Here is a 19,901-nt window from a genome sequence, read left to right on the forward strand (position 1 = left end):
TGATTGTTCACAAATTAAAGTACATACATTTAGATACAAGTGTGTATTAAATAAATTCGAAAAAAAATAAGAAACAATTTTCTTTTAAATTATATAAAGAAAATAGATGATATATTGATTTTACCATAAAGTTTCGAGTTTTTCTTGATTATTAATTTTCTCCCGTACTTTTCTACGTTTCGTTCGACTGTAAATGAAAATTTCCACGAGGTCTCGATTCCTAGCAATGGCACCTATTATCGGTGGCCAATCATTGAGTCCAACACGATCGGCGCAAAGTCGCAAATGTTTCTCACGGAGATAAGGTTCGATAGTTGGCAGATGCTTCAAGCAACGTTCGTGGCAAAGAACCTTATCGATGAGAGAACTCGTTTCAACGAAAAATCCGATAAAACAAAAGGTATAGAAAATAAAGGAAAAGTATGAAAAATTACGTTGAAATATATATCGTAATAATGTTTATTAAATTTATAATGTAAATTCGAACCTTGTAAACTTGCTCGAATCGTTCGTCCTCGTTCATTTCCTTATGGTCTTGCATTTTAATATAGATTCATAATTCGACATCTGATGACTTAATTAACTTTTCTAATTATATATAGAAATTGCCTACGGAATCGCGATTACGAAACGGAAAACCGAACGAATTGTGTCTGCGTGTGTGTACTTTTTAAGTTTTCATTGATTTATTAACGAGAACGTAACTTCTAGTAAATAATAATAATAATATCTATCTCGATAATGATCGATTACCGATGTGACACAGGAATTATTGTAATATAGGAGACTGAAGTGAGTAATTTTAAAATTGTTTATATACAGGGTATCCCACATAACACTAGTCACGATTTTTCAAATACTTGCGATATATAACCTGACAAAATAATACTTTAAACAAAAGTTGATGACTCTAAAATAAAATTAAAGTACACTGTTTTTACTACGCGTAGAATACTTTGTTAAATTATAAATCGATCTGCAAAGGTTTATAAAATGTCTGAGAATGCAATGCTGTAAATTGTGCATCTTTGCCATTTCTTTAAAAAGTTTCGGTTAATATTTTTTATATGGGACTTATATTATTTTTAAGAGTGATTAGATCAACGTAATAAAAAACATTAGTATAGATAATATAAAATGCACCGGTAAGAATGTTTACGAATCTTTAATAAACAAATAGATTAGCAAAAATAAAGTAAGAGAATAAAAGATACATTAACGCAAATGGGCGATAAGATCTGATAATTTACGTCACGGAAATACTAAAACGTACCCTAAATAAATAATCGTTTTATACGATAGCCGGCTTCTTAAGACGTTTTATTTGTCCTAAGCAAATTGTATGCCAATTCTCATTCGTTACTCTCTTATTAAAAAAACAAAGTTGTTTTCTTGAGAATCATCCTTCGCCTATTTATCGTTTAGTTTGCAAGGATATTGCAACATGATTCGATCTATTAGGTATTGTAATCGACGATTATATTTCTCGGAAATCGAATCGTTCATAGATTAAACAACAAAAAATAAGAACAATACTTTAACATTTCTAAATTATATTTCTATACATCTTGTAAAATAAATTTCAACGAAACAAAGAAAGAAACACACGTACACGTAAATGCAAAGATGCGTTTAACGTGTTACTCAACATTATTATATTAAATCAAAAATTTCCCAATGACTGCACGTTATTAATTCTTTTATGTTTCATCAATCGTTTACTTTTCTTTCTTTCGGAATATCAGTCGATTTCTGATCTTATCAATTTTACGAAAAGTACATCGTCATATTAAACGAACGTAATAGATCGTCGAATGCGTATCTTGCAATCTCTTTCTCTCTCTCTCTCTCTCTCTCTCTCTCTCTCTTGCGTGTTAATCTTTTTTCTCGAACAAAGGTGTCCTCGAGAGATGGCAAAGTTAAATCAGTGCAGTTGAAGGCCACCATGCCGTCTACGCGAGTGTGGGGTACCTACCTTTATTAAAACTTAAAGCACAACTCAGCGTTACGCGATGCGTAATAATGCTTTTATGCTACTAGCGATACTATAAACGTCTACTCTAAACGATGACTAGTGGGTGTTGTCTTTCTCATCGTCTTCGTTATTGTCGTCAGTATGCCACCGTCACGATCCTGTTCAGACGTTTTTTAGACTCTTAACCAAAGAAGATATAATATCGTGTATTTACAATTGAATATTTTTCACAATTCTTTTCATCTAAAATTCATCTTTCTTCTCGAAACATATCCAACAAAATTATATTTACAACAAAAAAAATACACATTCGGATTTAAATTGAAACAATTTTGTATTTAATTTAATTTAAATCCAATATATGAAATATATATATATATAATAATCTCGAAGTTCCCAACGCGTCATTGTTTAAATTTATTACGATATGTTGTCTTATTTTAAACGTAATTGCGATCTGATTTATCGTCATCGTAAGAATAGTAGTAGTAAACTAGTAAGATTAATTTCACGATGACGTTTATTCCTAGTATTGATCGATAGTATTGGGAGTGTTGTGTTGTTATTAAATGTTAACAACGTTCCTTATTCTTGAAAACAATACTACAACGAGAGAAAAACGATTAGGAAAAGGAAAAAAATCATTGCAATATGATCATGTGTGCGGGATATTGATAAGTGATACGACTAGTAAATCGCGCGTTTTATTGTGCTACGAAAGTGTGAGTTATTATTTTCTATTTTTTTAACGAAGATTAGACAATTTATTGGCGAGTGGTTTTAAGCATTTACGAATTATTTGTTTCTTTATTTTTTTCATTACCTTCTTTCCTGTCTTTCTTCCTTTTTTTGTTTTTTATAATTACTACAATTCCTCGCGTTGAAATTGATTTTTCTGCATAGATCAGAATTTATACGGATTCTTTTCTTTCTGTTTTTTTCTGTTTTTTTTTTTGTTTTATTCTTACCACATATTTGCGAATGGATCGTTGTTCAAACGCTGATAAGACTGCATACGTTTCGTCTCGATAAGACACGTTCGAGTTTATATTCACTATAGTTGCTTATTGAAGTTCTATATTCGTTTGAGAATATAGAATGGCTAATAATCTTTGAAATTTTCATTAGTCCTTATTCTTTTTTTTTTCTTTCTTTTTTATTTAATCATTATCCAAATAAAACTTTTACGTTTAATTTTTTACTATTACTTTTTATTTATCGTCTATCAAATATTCTAACGATTAGAGATAATTAAAAAATATATTCATTTTAATTTATTCCGACATTGCAAACAATTGTTTATGAAAAACTAATCAATCGATCGTTATATTATTATTAAACATAATTAAAAATAAATTATTTTTATTCGACAACTTCTTCGTCCCGTTCCCATTTCCCTTCCCCCTTCCATCGATTTATTTTTTCGTCATTTCTTTGTCAATTCTTAACCCTTACCACCATCCCTTTACTCTCCCCCCCCCATTTCGATCTTGAAAAATCATTCGATATTAATCGAAGGAAATAAAAATCGATCGACATAAGAAAAAAAAAAAATAAGAAGACGCAAAAAGATAGCCAAACTGGCGGAGAACTTGCCACCACGGAAATGGGATGCAAGTCCAGTGCACTCAAGTGCATGGGCCTTAAAAGGAATCCGGAATCGCATAATCGGGCCAAGTTGGACGCGAAATCCTCAACGATCGATACAGGTTGGTGTTTTCGATTTTTATCTCGAACAGATTTAAAAAAAAAAAAGAAGAAGAAACGAAATATAAAAAATGAAAATGAATGAAAAGACCGAAAAAAAGAAATATTTAAACCACCATCACCGTGATAATCAAATTATTTCATTTCCCTTTTACGTCAAATTTCTAATTAACAATTTAAAGATAATTTTTGATATTTTTACATGATAATTCTTTAACATTAGTTACCTAATAAACGAACTAACGTTACTTCTTTTTCTCGTTAATTAATTGATCTCTTTTTTTCCGTAAGATTTTTTTCTTTCTTTTTTTTCTTTTTGTAACAAAACTACTTTCAAATAACCTTGATACCAATTTGATCTCTGCCCGTTTCACCTGCTTATTCGTAGAAAATTAGGCCATGTCATTATCGTGAAAGTTATTGTGTTAAATGTGTATCGTGAAAACTTATGTTTAAAATGAACGATTTTTCTCTGACCAATTTTTTGTTTGTCCACCTTCATTTTTTTTTTCATCTTGTCTTATTTCTTTTTTTCTTTTGTGTATAATAATACAGTCTTCGTCACATTACTGTCGTATAATATTCGATTACGGCAATAGCAATGTTGCAACATTGATCGAAAAATTAACATAAATTATTCCGAACAATTTGTCTTCACGATCTCACAATTTATTTTCTCTTTTCTTTTACTTTCCCTTATGTCGATTCGTGATCCACCATTGTGGTAATTTATAGTTATAACAAAAAAATGAATTAAATTAGTATAAATCTTTAAAAAAAAAAAAAGCAATTATGAAGAATAAATAAATAAGCAAAGAAATACAAAAAGTTAAAGAATACTGTGATTATAGATCCACGTGCGAGGTGATTGTTTTGTTGTTTTCTTTTTCCTTCTTCTTTTTTTTTTCTTCTTTGAACGAAATGAAAGGGGAACTTTAGGTAACAGTAATTCTCCTTGACCTAGTCTACCAATGACCATAGAATATATAACTCGAATTCCACGAGTAACGAACATTCTCTTAAATAAATCTTACAACATAACACAAATTTCATTGTCACTTGGATATTTTTTCTTTTTCTGCAATAAAAAAATCACGAACAACGTAAATTTCCTGTAAGATTCCCACCACCCCTTACCCAGCCATCCACCTCATCTGTTTTCGATAGATCGATCTATCAAAATCGTACGAAATAAATAAAAATCGATTTTGTTTCGTTGGTGAGCTAATTAAAAGATCGAAACTCGAGATTACAAAATTCTTAAAGATAACAAATTCTTTTAACACTTGCACTCTACGATAAAGATAGTGATCATGAAGTTTTAGTCCACTCAAATGTCGAATTAATATTTGAATGGGATGGTCGGGGGTCGGGGGAGGGGGATGAGGTTCACTAAACTCAGGAAAGGCTGATATTTAAAATAAAAGGCACGTGCATTGAACGTTGAACTTTCTTTCTCCATCGTGGTTATGGGAGATGATATATATCAATCTTCTTAAAAAGAAACACATTCTAAACGTTTTGATCTTAATATAGTAACAGAATGAAAAGTGCCGAAACTCGTTGGTGAGTTTGCCTTTGAACTTATTCCGTGCCACATTTTCTAATGATACTTACTTTCGAACTGGGTCCTTGGGATATAAAACTCTCGTTTCGTATACACACGTACACACACATGCACAAAAAAGTGGGTGGGGATTCGTTATCGTCATGATTTTTGCGAAAAAACAAGTAAAAAGATTCAAAGAAAAAAGAACTCACGCGAGGATGTTCTTTGCAGATGCGCAAGAATTTCCGAGAGAACAGGACAGCGGCCATTTTACGTTGGATTTAAAGGACTTTTTTTGCCCAGAGGACCCTTACGAGGAATTACGTTAGTTGTTTTATCTTTTTTTTTTTCTTTTTCTATTTTAAGCAGGGAAATGTTTTATTTCATTTCTTACACCGAGAGTTATAAGTCTTGAATTAATTGAAATTACGTTTTAATATTCGAGAGGCACATGCTATTTTCTATATAATAAAAAAACAAAATAATTTATAAACGCAATAAATGTTGAAAAGGTTCTGCATCAACGAGGATTCAATTGAATTTAATTTTCAAATGATTCCAATCGCGTGTTCAATTAATAATCGAACAAACGGAAATTAAGTCGAGGCTTGCAAATTTTTGAATAATTTAAATAACTTATTGAAATTTTCAATGAATACATTTTGACGATTCAAAAGAAAGAAAATGATCAAAAGAACGAAGATAAAACGATCAAAACTTCTCGTTATCCATCCATGAGTTTAAATACTCGCCACGTGTTTTACCGTAAAAAAAGAAAGAAAGATACATTATTAATACCGTTTACTATAATAAAAAAAAAAAAAGAAGAAAGAGTTTGTGGTATTCGAAAATGATCGGTGTAAAACGAAAGAGAAAGATGATAAAATAAAAGCGATAGTATAGTATAATGGACACGAGGGATTGAACGAGAGTGGTCACGCGTCACTCAAATTCAAGTGCACGTAGGTATAATACTACTACGTGTTGTAGTAAAGTGTACAATATACTTTTAGAGTAGATCAGTGATCTTCAAATTTATATACGATAGTTTAGAATTGAAATCAAAAACATTTATCTTCAATGATTATTACAAATTAATATCTTTAAAAATAAAATCGTGTTTGTTAGGATGAATCAAAAGTTCGTAAATTTATAGTGCGATACAAAGCCCATATAATTGTTCGTTTATTTTGTAAAATTTATTTTGAAAATATTAATTGAAAAAAATGTACGCGCGAACTTTTGGTTCAACATAATAATATTACGGTAGAAAACGTATCGACAAAACCGGGCCGATGTTTTACGAAATAATTTGGTATTAACGTAAAAATAAAAAGGGTTTTTCGTAAATCGTAAAAAGTTTGTTGACGATCACTGTTGTGATCCTATAGGATCGTATCGAGGTTTCTCCGACGACACTATCGCACATTATTTTTCGGGCCAGTCACTCTCTCGCCTATAGAATTTGAACTCGAAACGTTTCGGTTCTCTTAACCAGTCTCTCTCTTCCTCTGTTATTCAGTCAGTCTCCTCACACAGTCGTTGTCTTTGTGCCGTTAACAAAGTATCTCGGTTCAACATGCGTTCCGTTTATCGTTCATCATACAACATTTCTTTACAAATATTACATGGAATCACTATAACACGTATTTTATTTCAAATATATTATTAATAATTTCTAATTTCGCGCGCGTATCTTTTCACAAGTGTGGTGCACCACGATTAATTTGGATAACATTTATATTCTGTTATTTATTTTTTGATTTTAGCAAATTTTTATTAAACAACAATACGTATTATTGATCAATTGAAAATTTCAATCGTTTTACTAAATTTTATATATTCGACATTGTATATATTGATATTAACAAATTGTTTTTTGTGATGTGCAATCGATTACAAATCAAACACAATTGACACGATTTTTATAGGTTTTCGATTATATGTATATAATCTTCAAATAATAGTAGTTCGTGTAATAAGTATTTTATCTAATTACATGATCGTCAGTTGCTATCGACATACAAAAAAATATCCAAAAATTGGTATTACGAGTTAACGTATACGTTTACATTTAATCTTGAAACAGTAGCGCAACACGGTAACATTTATTCTATTCAATTTAATCTCTTAACCTTTTCTATACTTCGATAAAAATATTACCCTTATCTCAAATGCCAACAGGCATATTGAACAAAATAATTGACACCATTTATTACATTTTCAGTTCTATTTTAATATTTATCAATCGTTTGACACGGTCAAAATCATTTTCTCAATTACATTTTAATCGTTGGTCTAAAAAATCATTCAATTTATATATGCGTTATGTTCTCTATTCTTATTGTTAGTTTCAATGTTTAATTTTATAACAATATCCTATAGCAATAATTATTATTAATACTAGATAAAAAGACATGTCATCGTAAAAATGTTCACTGACCGTTCGTTCTAAATTATTCGTCTTTGTTGTTGTTGAAGTATCACAGTAAATGTACAATAATTATTTTGATCAAATTCAATTTCCAATTTTTCAAATAACCGATACAGTTATCAATCTTTCTCGTTAGGTATCACCAAACTAACTAACGACAAAAAAATTACACAAACAGTTTTTTCAACATGACCAATGATAAATAATCTGATTTTCTTTCTCACGTGAACAAAAGACGATTAAAACAAAAAAAAAGGGAGGGTATAATCGAATGTATCGCGAGAAGATAATCAGTAGCTTTATAAAATTCCTCATCGGCATATCGAGGAACAAGACCACATATCTGTGGGATCAAAGATTATTCGTATCGTTTCGTAAAATATCTATCAGTATATCATAGCGAAAAAAAAAAGAAAAAAGAAAAAAAAAAAAGAAAAGAAACATCCTTTTCTTTTCTCTAATTTTTTTTCCTATATTTTTTCTTTTTTTATCTCGTTGTAAATAAACGGAAATTACAAATAATTATTGTACGCGAATATTGTCCGATATAGATTACATTTTTACATTTGATTATTTTTTTTATTATTAACTTTCTCCTTGTTTTGTTTTTTTTTTTGTTTCGTTTTCGACCGAAATTACTTCATCGAAGTGAGTGAGTAAATTTAATGTGAAAAGAAAAAAAAGGAAAGGAAAAAAAATCGGATCGATATACATATACATATATGTGTGACATGCTATCGATTTATTTCGAATTAAAAAAACCTCGGGAATATCGATCTACGATTAGGCTATCTACGATTAGACGACGACCCTAGTTTGCGTGTGAGATCATTCATATGGACGCGCCTTTGGACTCGTTTTATTTCTCCGACGAGCATAATAACTTGGACGATAAATTATTCACCGATGACGATGGTATGTGGTCTGTGTATGTGTATTCGTCTAATTTCCAAATATATATATATATTATAATTATTATAATTATAATTTTATTATACTTTAAATATATATATAAATNTATAATTAAAGTATTATATAAAGTATATATAATTTCTAAATATATATATATATTAAGTTGCTGAAGAAGTCCCAATAAAGGGATGAAACGTTCAACTTAGTTAAATTAAGTTCTACTTCTTTTTATGTCCAAGTTCCCTGTGATTCCGTATTAAGAATTATAATTTTGGACGAGAGAAATAACTAATTAAAAATATAAATTTTGTTTAAATAAAATTCTTATTTATCTACGATTTAAAATATATTTATCATACTTCTAAAGTATATTCTTTTTCTTTTTTTTCTTTTTCTCAATCAATAAAATACATTTATTTATTTCAAATCACTTTCTATTCATTTAAAATTTCATCGTTATGAAATCATCGAAAAAAAGATAAAGTATGTAAAAGCTTTTGATAAATCGTAATGCAAGAAGGAAAGATATAAAAATAGTTTTTTTTTTTAGAATAGATATTAATGAAATAACATATTATAATTAATATTAATAAAAAGTATCCTTATACATTAGTATCATTTATTGTTGACGATTGAATAGGATCAAAAAGTTTCTTCGAATGATTTTATTGGCCTCGTAGATCACGTATTAGTTACGACCAATTAAGCCGTTCCACTTTCGCTCAATTATCTTTAAACACGGATCTATTCGTATAGGAATAAACTTTGAGTGAGTGAAAGAAGCTGCAACCTCGTTTAACCTCCTTCTTCTTCTTCTTCTTCTTCTTCTTCATCTATTTTTTCTTTTTCCTTTTCTTATTTTTTTATAGCTCCTCGACGTATCAAACGTACGACACACACACGTATCTCGTAAAAGGTCGATTTCTGTCTGTCTTCTGCTATGTGTGTGTGTGTGTTTATTTTTGTTCTCTTCTCTCTCTTTTTATTCTCGTATAAACTAATTTATAAAAAGATTATCTTGGTTAATCGATTAATTTACTTAAACATCAATGTATAAACAATTAATTAATCAACGTGCTCGTATAATGAATTTTAATTAATTGTAAGAACGAGGAAATTGAAAATGTGTCAAACATATGTCAACGTGTTTTTTTTTTTATTATGTGTTTACAAGAAGTATGAAAGATTAATGTTTGATTAATTTAAAAAAAAAAAAAAAGACATGTAAACGATTAAAAAGAATATTGTATCTATATAATTAGAAATGTAATTAATTGGTTGTTGTAGTAAGAGTCTCAATTTTTTTTCTTTTTTCAATGATATACAGATAAAATAGAAAGTATATAATATTACACAAATAAAAGTAACGAGTTAAATATTTATTTATATTTAATCAAGATCGATTCGTGTTAAGATATAAATTAATATTATTGAAAAATATATATATATATATATCGTGTTTATTAATAAATAAAACTTTTATTTACGATTTTAGAACGCACAGATATGTACGATATCGTGGCGGAGAAGGAAACGTTAGAAGAAATTCGTCGTTCCTTGGAAGAGGATGCGGATTATCCAGTGATAGTGAGTTATTTATTATTTTTTTCTTTTTGTTTCTTTTAATTATGTTATTTTATCAGTGCTCGAAGTGACGTATCAATACGAATGACGTTTCAATAATACTCAGACATTTACACACACGTACACGAGTACATTATGATAAAAGATAAGAACATAAAATGTTTTGCTTTATGACGTTTCTGTTTTAATTTTCTTTTCTTTTTTTTTTTTTCTTTTCTTTTCCTTTTTATCGATTAGATTGGAAATAGACAATTTATTGTCTTTGAATTATTTGCAATTCTTAATCAACGGATCATAAATATTCACATCATATAACGAGTGCATATAACCAATGAGAATTTTTAATTGAACTAATAATCGATAAACAATCTTCGATAACCAATCTAGAACATTGACAATAAGATTGCTTAAGGACAAAAAATAATATATATACATATTTTTTCTCATAAAATTAATAAAAAAGAAAACAATTGTGTTATCGTTAAAATGGATGGAACATTATTTTGTTTATTCTCATTCTTTTTCTTCATTTTATTTTTCTTATTTTTTAACAAGAACATTTTTTATTTACAAGATTAAAAATGTTATCGATTTATACGTAAAATGTACTATTATCAAGAACTATTTCATTGGAGGAACTTGCTTATCGATGATATTATCTCGACTTCTGTTTTTAACAATATCGTTAAGACAATCTCGTTATCCGATTCACGATGATCAGTATCATAACGATTGTCCCATAGAAACATTTTCTGCATTAGTTTTTAATCCTTTTTTAAATAATGTTCCACCACACGCGTTTTCATTATCTTTGGAATAAGTTTCAATAGAATTGTGTGTACACGTTTATATGCATGTTAGTGTTTCTGTGTTTGTGTATATTATTTATTTATTTTACTGATCGTGAAAAAAGATGAATGATCCAAGACGGTCTACTCAACCGATTTTATACATTTGTGGTTCGACTGAGAATCAGAATATTAATAATAATAATAATTCTCATCCGTGGTACTCAAGTATCATTGATACATTATGTGGTAGCATGAGTTCAAAATGGTCGGTGCATAAGACCAATAAACAAATGCACGATTTGCCAAGTTTATCCAAAAACCGTACTTTACCAATTACGGTACGTTTTCAAATGAAAATTATTATTAATCACAAATATATATATATATATATTTTTACTGACTTAATATTTATCTCGTGGTATATTAATAATATGAAGAAAAATAAAGAAATAAATAAATTATAAATGATAAAAATATAATATATAAATAAATTAATATAGAAATTATATTTTGATATCGTAGTTGGCATTGTTTTTAAATTATTCGCTCAACTTCACGTTTAATAATTTATTTTTCATGTAACCTAAATCAATTAAAAGATAAAACATATAAGTATGAAGGATTTGAATGGTAATTTAGAAAAGAAAAATGGTTTCGTGTCTAGTCCACGATCAAGAAGACGAGCGGAAATTTACAAACAACTTCGATTGCAATATCTTGATAACGAATTCGTAGGAGTACGTAAATTATTTCCCTGACGATGCACCGAAATCGTAATAAGTATGTTTCTAAATCGTTAACTGTTATCGATTGGAAAATTTAGGATTGTGTGTTTATTCTTACGACTTATCTAACGTTTTATTATTTTCTATTTTGATTTCTATATATTTATTATATATATTTTCGTTAGAATAATTTTTGGTTTCTTTATTTTCATTTAAGTTTTATCTATAAATTTATTTCGTAGAAGGGACCGCAAGATATCAACTCTCATCTTTTAACTTCGAGTGCACCTGGGCTTATAAAAGTAAGTCAACATTATTATATTATTATTAAACAAAATGGATAAACGAAATGAATTAAATTATATTATATCATATTTGGGGCACACGTGAACAGGTTTGATTTAATCAAAAATTCATTATTACGTTGACGTTTCTTTTTCTTCTTTTCTGTAGATATTATTAGTTTTTAGTAAAGATGATCAACAAATGGAAATACTTGCTAATATTTCGGGTCGTTTGGGTTGGAGCGTGTCGGTGGCTAAAGATACGGAAAAAGCCGTAGAAATTTTTCAAACACGTGGTCACGAATTAGTGATAATCGATCACAGAGGACAACGTGCTGTCGAGGGTGATGCGATTTGTAGGTACGTCGAATGCAATAATAATTATAAATCTTTTTCACAAACAAAATAAATATATATATATAGAATTTATTTATACGATTTACCTCTTTTTCTAATTATCTTTCATCATTTCTTTATTTCACACAGAGCAATCAAATCTAGTCCGGTTTATCACAGTTCCGTCATCGTTGCACTCGTTAAAAAATCGTGAGTAAAAATCACGAATTGTGTTTTTCTGTAATCAAAATAAAATTTAAATTAATATAATCTTTATTTTGTTTAGATATTTAATGAACAGTGAAAAAGACGAAATTGTGACCTTGGATTTATTAGAGAAAGGATTTTCAAGAGTAAGTTTTTATTCTTGGAAACAAAATGAGCGTTGATTTTATGTATGATTTTATTTAAACGAAAAAAAAAAAGAAATAATTAAAAATAAGTGAAGGATTTTTTGATGGTGATCATTTTTTAGACACTTATGGAGTGTTCGAACGAGGGTATATTGATAAACGAATTAGTAGGAATTTATACCAGTTCAGTATTACCGAAAACCCAATTAGCGTCGGCTCACGCATTGTATTTGGCACTTGACAGGTGTCACGATATGGTTCACATAACAAACGAAAGAAACATCGTACAGGTATTAATTATTTTTATTTAAACGAAAAAATTAGTATACTTTTTTCGTAAAATCATTTTTCGTCTATGATTTCGTCTTATTTTTATTGACAGTTTGTTAACAAAGTGAGCGAAAAATTATTAGGATATAAAACGGAAGAATTGACAGGAAGAAATCTCGGTGAAATAGTCCATTACGAAAACTTTACTTTGATGGAACAACAATTAAGCAAGGGCAGAGAATTTGAAGGGAACATGAATTGCAAGAGGAAAAATAATCAAATGATTACTATCAATTGCAGGATAATACCATTTTGTATTACACCAAAGTAATTCGATATATTTCGTTCATATCTTGCATTATTTTATTATTTATAAAACAAAATTTTGGCAATATAATGCACGTACAAATTGTGCTATTTGATTATCTTTTATAAATATATATAATAATTTTTTTTAGGAAGGCGACTCATTTTATATACATTTACGATACGTTATATTTATTGGAAAATTCAGGACCCCTAAGTCCGATAAACAATTCATCATCAATGCAAAGAATGAGTTTACTTTCCGGTAGGAAATCATCCGACGTTAAATCTGCCTTAAGCGATGGTAACTCGAACCTTTATAATATTTCAATTTATCATCAGAAATATATATATCTTTTTATTTTTATAAAACATTTTTAATATTCGTTTATATAAGGGCATAGACGATCGAGTTTGCAAAAACTTCACAGTTTACAATTGGAAGCACCAATTACGAAAGTAATCACGTTGCTTTCCTATGCCATTTCGGAATCAACGAATCCTGAAACAGTTGCACAAATCGATAAGGTAAAAATCAAATAATTTTTATTAACAGTACCGATAAGATTGAATTTAAAATATGAGAAAATATCATTGACACAATGATGCGTTCCTGAGTTTTTAATCAATCATTTTTCGTATTAGGCAATAGAAATATTAAAAACAACTGAATTATATGTTCCACATTTTCGAGATGATAAAGTTTACACCGATCCGGTTGCAACCGATCTTGTTGGTGCATTACTTTCGGTAATTTTTCATTTATTTGTTTTTTTTTGGTCTTATTATATATTGTTTCTCTTGTTCCTTTTTAATATTTAATATAATTATAATTGTTCTCAGTCTTCTCGTAATCCTTGGGATTCGAGAAGATCATCAGCTGATTCTGCCAGATTATCAGCAGTCAGAGGTATAAGCATAATATCTGCAAGGACCCCATTAAAGGCTTATAGGGGACCTCAAGAAATTATGGAATTATTAGAAAACAGTCTCGAATGGAACTTTGATATATTTAAACTCGAGGTTTTGACGGAAAAACGGTAACAAAATTTGTTACATTATTTGTTTTATCATGCAATCGTAAATAAGAAACATATCGTAATATAATAATATTAACACGAGAGTAATAAAATAATAATAAATCAAATATAATTCACAGAAAGATAATAAATTTTTGATCGATACGTTTTAAGAATATAAAACACATTTATTTTCATTTTCGATCGTAAAATATATATTGAAACGTTATTTATTAGGATTTAAATGAAACACATTCGATACATTTCGTTGAGATATAATTTAAGAGAAACAAAAAAAAAAATCTAAATTTATGTTTTCACAGGCCATTACTATATCTCGGTAGAACCATAATGAACATGTTCGATGTACCAAGCAGATTGGGTTGCGATGAAAATATCATACAAAACTGGTTGAGTATAATCGAGGCTAATTATAGATCGGATAACAGTTACCATAATTCAACTCATGCGGCAGACGTAATGCAAGCTACTGCAAGATTTATGCAGTCGGAAAGATTGAAACAAATTTTGGAACCGTTGGATGAGGTTGCTGCTTTGATAGCTGCTGCAGCCCATGACATCGATCATCCTGGTAGATCAAGGTAGATTATAGTCTTTAAATTAGTTTTTACGATTTCAAAATACTTTTTCTTTTTTCTCCTAAACATCAAAGTGTTCCGAAGCTTGATAATAAATAAAAGAAATGTTTTTTATACGTCAGTATACATAAAAGTCAGATTGTTTGAATAAAAATCATTTCTTAACGATAATTAGATTATTTGTGTAATGAAACAATTATAATCTTACATTGTTTTCTCGTCCAATATTTCAATGTTATTAATTATTGTATTATTTACAAATTCTACAGCCAATTTTTATCCAACTCTAACAACAAATTGGCAATACTTTACAATGATCTGTCAGTCCTCGAATCGCATCATGCAGCGTTGACATTTAAAATATCATTAGCAGATGACAAAGTTAATATTTTTAAGGTAAATTATTGTTTCCTATAAAAAATAAAAACAGTTTTACAATATAATTATTAACAAATAAATGTGAATTATAAGTGCTAATTATTTTATTATTCGTTTTTGTTTCAAAATATTATTTGTATTTCAGAATTTAGATCGTGATACGTACAAGAAATTAAGAACAGACATAATCGATATGATATTGGCAACAGAAATGACGAAACATTTCGAACATTTGGCAAAATTTATGAACGTTTGTAGTTTAAGGGTTGAAGAAGATCAACCAATGAAGGTAAAACAATGAATATTTTATCGAATTAATTCAGTATTATTAAAATATCCAATTTTTGTGTTCAGTATTCTTCTGATAGAGTTGACAATGCAATACTTTTACAACCGGATAATGTAATACTCGTAAGAAGAATGATGATCAAATGTGCCGACGTGTCAAATCCTACCAGACCATTACGAGCTTGCGTAGAATGGGCTAGAAGAATAGCTGAAGAATATTTCAGTCAAGTATGAATATAAATTCGAAACAATTTTATAATTTAATTTTCATCTAATCATCGGCTAAAATAAATTAAATTTTCTTACACGTTAAATCAACTTGCACGAATCATATTAATATTATTTATTGATATGTATTTGTTTATTGATCAATTAATCAAATTTATTTCTGATACTTACCGTATTCAAAATGAAAATCCCAATATTATTTGTACTTTATTTTCCAGACTGATGAGGAGAAACAATTAAAAATTCCAATAGTAATGCCAATGTTCGACAGGATGATATGTTCTATACCAAAATCACAAATTGGTTTCATTGATTTCATCATAAACGACATGATCGAAGCTTGGGACGGTTAGTACATTATAATTTGTTATTTTGTTTGTTTTACATCTGACTAAAACAAATAATAATAATGATATATTGATTATTCGTCGTAGCATTCATTGACATGCCAGAAATACTTGGTTACACGCAACACAATTACGACAAATGGAAAGAATTTAACGTAAGTTGTTAATCTACCGATTATAAACAATGTTTCATACAAAATTTATTACAAATTTATATGAACTTTATTAAAATATTAAAGTTTCTAATTTAATTCACAATTATTAAATACAATTGATTTTTTGATTATTTTTCTTTTTTTTGGAAACAGGATCAAGGTGTAACAACGTTGCAGGATATCGAAAAGATTCAAATGCAATCGGAATACAGCATACCAAGGTTACCTGATGAACGACGATGAAACGATTAACGTTATTTTATAATAAGTTTCTGAATTTTCCGTCCCCGCTCAATTTCTTACTGAAAAACGAGAAACGCTAATGAAAATGCGTTCAAAAGACTCCGACAAATGTGTGTGCGTGTATGCGTGTATGTGTGTGTTTCTGTGTTTAACAATTCAGTACGTTTTATCGCATATTTATATGTCATAGATTTACTTTACAAAGTTTGTATGTTTAAGCGAATATACGTCGTTATATATATATAAGATTAGCCAAAAAGAAAAAAAAAGAAAACGAAAAAAAAAAGAAACAAATAATAATATATATGACAAGAAGCAGTTTAGCTTGATCGAGACATAAAAAATAATCACAAGAACAAAGAATTCTTTTTTCGAAACGTTTCGCGTTCGCATTACAAACGACAACTGAACTTCGACGAGATGGTAAAAAAAAAAAAAAATCCAACCCTTTTGAATTATTAATAGCAACAAAAACAGTATAACGATATGCAAGTCTCAACGATTGCTTTAACAACGAACAATTTTCGAAAGTTATTTCGCGAGCACTGGAATCGCGTGTCATAAAAAAAAACAACCGGCCAGCCGTCCGGCCGATTTTCTTACCCCCTTTCTTACACTTAACAAAAGAATTCTGATGTCCATAAATTACTTTGAATTATTATTGATCGTTGAAATAAGTGTGTAATCTTTGTATGAAATCATAAAAACATATGTGGTACGAGTACCGAAATAAGTAAGCCCCACAAGGAAAAAAGAATAAAACAGTTTCTTTCGATATATCCGATAGAAAAAAAAAAACAAAAGAAAAAACATGACGCAAGAGTTAGGGTTTCGTAATAACGGATACAAATCGGACGTTGATTACGTGGTGAAGGTTGCACGAACCCTTTTAACACCGATAGGTATCTGGCCGTTGTATCGTGGCGACAGTTTATCCGACAAAATCAAAATGTATATTCAAATAAGTTTGATATTTGGTCTGATGTGTTGTCTATTGATACCCCATTTGATTTACACGTACTTCGATGCTGAAAAATTAATAAAAGAGATGAAAGTTATAGCCGCCCAGGTGTTCAGTACGCTTGCAATTGTTAAATTTTGGACGGTGATAATTAATAGAAAAGAAATTGGTTATTGTTTGTTGGAAATGGAACGACAATACAAGGAAGTTGAATGTCAGGATGATTTAATGGTTATGGTTAAGAGTGCTAAAATTGGTAGACTCTTTACAATAGCTTATTTAAGTTTATCCTATGGTGGGGCTTTACCCTATCACATTATTTTACCCTTGGTTGCTGAACCAATTGTCAAGGATGATAATACTACAATGTTACCCTTACCCTATCTCAGTGATTATATTTTCTTCGTCGTCGAAACTTCACCGATATTTGAGATATTCTTCGTCGGTCAGATATTCGTAAGCAGTATTATATTGTCAACCAATTGCGGTGTTTACAGTTTAATCGCCAGCTGCGTTATGCACTCATGTTGTCTATTCGAAGTTGTACGCAGACAAATTGATACAATATTTCAATACGATAATGAAGATAATCTTCGTAAGAGGATTTATGTTATCGTTGACAATCATCTTCAAGCTATCAGGTTGGTTAATTTTGAAATGATTTATTTGACAGATTTTTTTTGGGGAATTAAACCAATTTTTCTGAATAATTTCAGGTACGCCGAAAAAATTGAACAGGCATTGAATATTGTATTTCTTTGCGAAATGGTTGGGTGTACTATTATTATCTGTTTCTTAGAATTTGGTGTACTCGTGGTATGTATTAAATTATATTAAACATACATTTTTCTCTTTTGTGTATAATTATGCGAGAGGGAAATATTTCATTGAAAATAAACAAATCTATTTGAGATACGATTATTACTCATATAATAATTTTGAATGAATATAATATAAACGCGTGTATTTATATAATACGTGTCAAAATTTATTATTTTTTTCTTTATATTTTTGATCTCAACACGCATAAAAGTTTGTTCTTTACGTTTAGTATTATTTTGAAATAAATTGTTTGAAACTTTGTAGGATTGGGAAGATAAGGAAACTTTGGGTATGATGACATATGGGGTATTAATGACGTCAATTTTTGTCAACGTTTTTATCATTTCTTACATTGGTGATCGTCTAAAAGAAGAGGTAATCATTTTATTAAGATTTCAATTATTGCAATTACTTTTCTTTTCTTTTTTCTTATCATATATTTTCACTTACAAATGTTGTGTTGTCGAAAGAGCGAACTGGTTGGCGAATCAACATATTCAATCGAGTGGTATCGTCTTCCCAATACTATAATAAGCGATTTGGTTATGATAATTGTACGTTCTAATCGACCATCTCGTTTAACAGCTGGAAAAATTTTTGACGTATCACTACAAGGTTTCTGCGATGTGAGTAATTATCGATATTATGTTGATAAATGTATTTTATATTTGATTAACATTAAATTAGAAACGATCAATTCAATATTTAATTCAATATTAACAAATAATAATAAAACAATATTCATAACTATATATATTTAACGAAAAAGGTATCATTAAATTGTTAGATTTGAATCAAATTTTTCGTAGGTTTGCAAGACTTCGGCTGCCTACCTGAATTTTCTTCGAACCATGGTTGCATGAATTATTTCTCTCTCAATATGAAAAAATAAAAATCCTGGCTATATACAACAAAATCATAAAAAAGAAAAACTATCGATATTCTTTTTTAAATCTCACAAACCGAGTATCACAATAATCATTGAAAGTAACCAATCAAGTGTCTTATCGTTAAATTTATCTTATTATAAATGTATCACTTAAACAAAAATATATTCAGATAAACAAAACAAATATAAACGTTTAAATTAATCTGAGAGAAAATAGTAAATAGAAATCATCATACGTGTATTCGCGATTTGTAAGGAAAGATGATCGTCTAAAGGAAATCAAAATAAAATTCAAACTTTCTAATAGACCTTAGAAAAATGACAAGCTTAGAATACTACGTTGAAACTTTTCCATTGAATTTTTCAACGAATCCCCCGTTGAAATAAAAAAAGAAAGAAAAAAAAAAAAAGAAAAATATAAAACAGACAAACTTCCGTTGTTCTCTCATCCTTTCCTTTCCGAGTGTTTTTCACAAACGTATCTTCAAGAAATTAATAGAAAACGTTTGAGTTTAAGTTGCATGAATAATTCTAACGATACGCAAGCGCACGAATATTACGATTGCTATTCCACTAACGTAAGAGTTTTCATTTAAACGCGATCATTTTCATCGAAACTACAGAAGCAAATCGAACGCAATCATTCTTGCAAACCTGTTCCGTTAGAGGGGTCAAAGAAAAAAGAAAAACTGGGGGAAAGAAAAAATAAAGAATAAAGAAAAGAAATAAAAAGATAGAAAAAGAAA

At 29.0% G+C, this 19,901-nt stretch overlaps 2 protein-coding genes across 4 annotated transcripts; both read left to right on the plus strand.

The window, feature by feature from the left end:
- The first annotated feature begins 2,365 nt into the window (after positions 1 to 2,365).
- On the plus strand, positions 2,366 to 16,940 carry LOC106787152 (high affinity cAMP-specific and IBMX-insensitive 3',5'-cyclic phosphodiesterase 8A). Of its 3 annotated transcripts, XM_014749269.1 has the most exons (20): positions 2,366 to 3,684; positions 5,463 to 5,555; positions 10,073 to 10,164; positions 11,920 to 11,979; positions 12,131 to 12,321; positions 12,448 to 12,507; positions 12,584 to 12,650; positions 12,773 to 12,940; positions 13,033 to 13,247; positions 13,379 to 13,530; positions 13,624 to 13,754; positions 13,872 to 13,976; positions 14,070 to 14,266; positions 14,569 to 14,847; positions 15,114 to 15,240; positions 15,368 to 15,511; positions 15,577 to 15,738; positions 15,957 to 16,086; positions 16,173 to 16,240; positions 16,394 to 16,940. In XM_014749269.1, the coding sequence occupies exons 1-20, from the start codon at positions 3,582 to 3,584 to the stop codon at positions 16,481 to 16,483; spliced, it is 2,634 nt and encodes an 877-aa protein (XP_014604755.1). In that variant the 5' UTR covers positions 2,366 to 3,581; the 3' UTR covers positions 16,484 to 16,940. The 3 variants fall into 3 exon arrangements, with proteins under 3 accessions (XP_014604755.1, XP_014604756.1, XP_014604757.1); XM_014749270.1 differs by lacking the exon at positions 5,463 to 5,555 and having other exon boundaries at positions 2,367 to 3,684; XM_014749271.1 differs by lacking the exons at positions 2,366 to 3,684; positions 5,463 to 5,555 and adding an exon at positions 8,272 to 8,580.
- A 284-nt stretch (positions 16,941 to 17,224) lies between these two features.
- Positions 17,225 to 19,898, plus strand: LOC106787155 (odorant receptor 67a-like). Its single transcript, XM_014749274.1, has 5 exons — positions 17,225 to 18,085; positions 18,161 to 18,260; positions 18,531 to 18,641; positions 18,737 to 18,892; positions 19,076 to 19,898. Exons 1-5 carry the CDS (start codon positions 17,295 to 17,297, stop codon positions 19,127 to 19,129), a joined length of 1,212 nt encoding a protein of 403 aa, XP_014604760.1. The 5' UTR covers positions 17,225 to 17,294; the 3' UTR covers positions 19,130 to 19,898.
- The last annotated feature ends 3 nt before the right edge of the window (positions 19,899 to 19,901 follow it).

The sequence above is a fragment of the Polistes canadensis genome, unplaced genomic scaffold (genome assembly GCF_001313835.1).
Source record: "Polistes canadensis isolate GaletaPanama2010 unplaced genomic scaffold, ASM131383v1 scaffold_94, whole genome shotgun sequence".
Taxonomy (NCBI): Eukaryota; Metazoa; Arthropoda; class Insecta; order Hymenoptera; family Vespidae; genus Polistes; species Polistes canadensis.